This window comes from Pyrus communis, chromosome 12 (assembly GCF_041283825.1).
Source record: "Pyrus communis isolate YQ-2024b chromosome 12, ASM4128382v1, whole genome shotgun sequence".
Lineage (NCBI taxonomy): Eukaryota > Viridiplantae > Streptophyta > Magnoliopsida > Rosales > Rosaceae > Pyrus > Pyrus communis.
The window spans coordinates 4,719,493-4,722,735 of record NC_142576.1 but is presented as its reverse complement, the minus strand read 5'-3'; the positions used below and the strand labels follow the sequence as shown (position 1 = coordinate 4,722,735).

At 33.1% G+C, this 3,243-nt stretch overlaps 1 protein-coding gene across 1 annotated transcript; it reads left to right on the top strand.

Annotated features, from left to right (window-relative positions):
* Positions 1 to 1,473: 1,473 nt before the first annotated feature.
* On the top strand, positions 1,474 to 2,307 carry LOC148692211 (uncharacterized). Its single transcript, XM_088681145.1, has one exon. It carries the CDS (start codon positions 1,474 to 1,476, stop codon positions 2,305 to 2,307), a length of 834 nt encoding a protein of 277 aa, XP_088537271.1.
* The last annotated feature ends 936 nt before the right edge of the window (positions 2,308 to 3,243 follow it).

The following is a 3,243-nucleotide window of genomic DNA, read 5'->3' as shown; positions in this document are numbered from 1 at the left end:
AGAAGATAAACCTTTGATTGAGACTGACATTGAAGAACATGATCAAGCTAATGAGAATGGTAAAGATAATGAAATTGTCTTTCCTTTGAATATTGATGATCTAGGGAATTGGGATAAGATTGATCAAAATCTTAGGGACATGTTAGTGGAAAGAGGTCCTAAAAGAGTTGATGATGTCGCATTTCTAAAAGATAATTCAGATAGGCATTTTTCTCCTGTACATTACATTAGAAAATTGCCTAATGGGGAGACGCAAGATAGGAAGTGGCTAGTGTACTCATGTTCTTTGGATACAGTATTTTGTTCTTGTTGCAAGTTATTCAAGCAAATTGGAATCAAGATTTATCTGGATAATGAGGGTTTTAAAGATTGGAAGAATATTGGTCACAGGCTTACAACTCATAAAACTAGCAAGGAACACATTCACTACATGAGTGAATGGATTGAATTGGAAAGAAGATCGCAAAAATGTAAAACAATTGATGAAAATGTGCAACAACAAATCAGCAAAGAGAAAGAACATTGGAGACAAGTGTTATGGAGGATAATTGCTGTTGTGAAAAGACTTGCAAAAGTTACTTTGGCATTTCGTGGAGACAATGAGAAGCTGTATGAAAAGAATAATGGATTTTTTTTAAATGTAATTGAAATGATTGCTGAATTTGATCCTACAATGCAAGAGCACATTAGGCGTATTGATACACATGAGACTCATTACCATGATCTTGGTCACAAGATTCAAAATGAATTGATACTACTGTTGGCAAGTGAGGTTAAAAGTGAAATCATAGCAAGAATCAGAGAAGCAAAGTATTTTTCAGTGATACTTGATCACTTGATTGCACTCCAGATGCTAGTCACGAAGATCAAATGTCTCTTATAATAAGGTGTGTGGATGTTACAAAAACTCCAATAAAGGTTGAAGAATTCTTTTTGGAATTTCTAAATGTACATGACTCAACATGACGTGCACTATTTGATGTGCTTTTAGGTGCATTGAGCACTCTTGAACTTGGTGTTGATGACATAAGGGGACAAAGTTATGACAAAAGTTCAAATATGAAAGGCAAAAATAAAAGCGTGCAAAGCAGAGTACTTGAAATAAATCCTAGAGCATTCTACACTCCATGTGGCTGTCATAGCCTTAATCTTGCTCTTCGTGATATGGTCAACTGTTGTCCTAAAGCTATGTCTTTTTTTGGAGTGGTACAACGTATATATACATTGTTCTCATCCTCAACAAAGCAATGGAAAGTTTTTACAAATCATGTGCAAGGAAGTCACACCCTCAAACTGTTGTCACAAACTCATTGGGAAAGTCATATTGAAAATGTTAAACCCATAAGAGAAAGTGCTCAACGGATAAGAGATGCTTTGATTCACTTGGCAAATAATAGTGAAGATCCTAAGTCAAAAAGTTAAGCCGAATCCCTAGCAATCCATGAGCCGGAGAATTTTGAGTTCTTGTTAGGTATGGTTATTTGGCATGAATTGTTGTTTGCTATTAATATTGTTAACAAAACTCTTCCAAAAGAAGACATGCATATTGATGTTGCTATTGATCAATTGAAAGGGCTTATATCCGTTCTTGATCGATATAGAGAAACTGGATTTGAAGTGGCAATGATTGAAGCTAAGAATATAACAAGTGAGATGGAGATTGAGCCTGTTTTTCGTGAGAAATGCATCATTCGAAGAAAGAAACAGTTTGATGAGAGTGCTAGTGAAGTGGCAACACAATCAGTAATTGAAGTTTTTAGAGTTGATTACTTCATTTATATAGTTAATCAAGCTCGGACTTCACTTCATATCAGGTTTGAGCAATTTCAGAAATACGAAGAAACTTTTGGGCTTTTGTTTAATTTGAAGAAGTTAAAAGATGTAGACAATGATAGCTTGAAGAGTTTTTGTATCAATTTTGAAGGATTTTTGAAACATGGTGAGCATTCTGATATTGATGGAAAAGACTTATTTATAGAGCTAAGAATCTTGAGAGAAACTTTCCCGAAGGAAATAAATCGGGCAATGGAAGTGCTGAAATATATAAGACAAATGGATGGTTGTTTCCCGAATGCATGGGTTGCGTATCGTATTTTGTTAACCATACCAGCTATAGTTGTCTCTGCAGAAAGAAGTTTCTCAAAATTAAAGTTGATCAAATCGTATCTTCGATCAACTATGTTACAAGAAAGATTAAATGGGTTAGCTATTTTGTCAATTGAAAAAGAATTGGTTGAAAAGTTAGATTATGTAAACTTAATTAGTACATTTGCGTCTAAAAACGCGAGACATGTAATATTTAAGTAATGTTTGCATATCTTTTTTCTTTGGATATGAATTCTAATGATTTTTGATGTAGAAATGAACTTTTTCATGTATTTAGCGAAACATTTCTTATACATATAAATGTACAACGAATCGGGTGTCAAAAAACTTTAAGGCCCCTATTCGAAGGCTCGCCTAGGGTCCCCAATTTCTTAGGGCCGGCCCATATATTTACACAATATCAACAGTAATTTTGAGAAATTCCATAAGAGAGCCAATTTCATCTCCTGTAGTCAGAAGTACATCAAACTGTATTCGAATTCTTATGCCCATTTCTTAATTGCATTAATTAGGTTGCAGTCAAAATTCGGTTCTGAATATTCAATCTTATATCAGTATGAAAACTTTTCAATGCCACCACAATAAAGAACTGAGGAACAAATAATCAAAAATTGGTTTCTGAATATTAGTTACCTTTGCTTTATAATTTTCTTTCCCTCAATTAGTATATGGTACTCATATGTATATGAATTTATCATGTTTAAACCATATACCTTCTCTTCTAATAACCAAGTTCAAACCATATATATCAACACCGATTGCTTTGATAAATGACTTCATCGAGCTTGTTGAGTTGACGCGCTTCATCAGTCTTCCAGTGTAAGATCAGAACAAAATATCAGATATACATATACATATACATACATATATATATATATATATATATATATATATGCATGCTTATAAAATTAACAACGACATTAGAAGAAAGTGGTTGTATTTATCACTATATCAATTAACCAAAACTATGAGCATGAAAACAAACAAAAAAGAAAGAAAAGAAAGAATGAAAAAACCCCTAAAACATGCCATGGTTTTCTAGTCATATAGCTAGTTCGATAAAGTAATGAACCAACTATTCATATCCTTCGTTATATCAAAATTGAATAAAGAAGCATTTGAAGTACAGGGTATTTA

What these genes read in the sequence shown, in the direction of transcription:
- LOC148692211 (XM_088681145.1), top strand. Translation starts at nt 1,474, where the DNA reads ATGGTTATTTGGCATGAATTGTTGTTTGCTATTAATATTGTTAACAAA.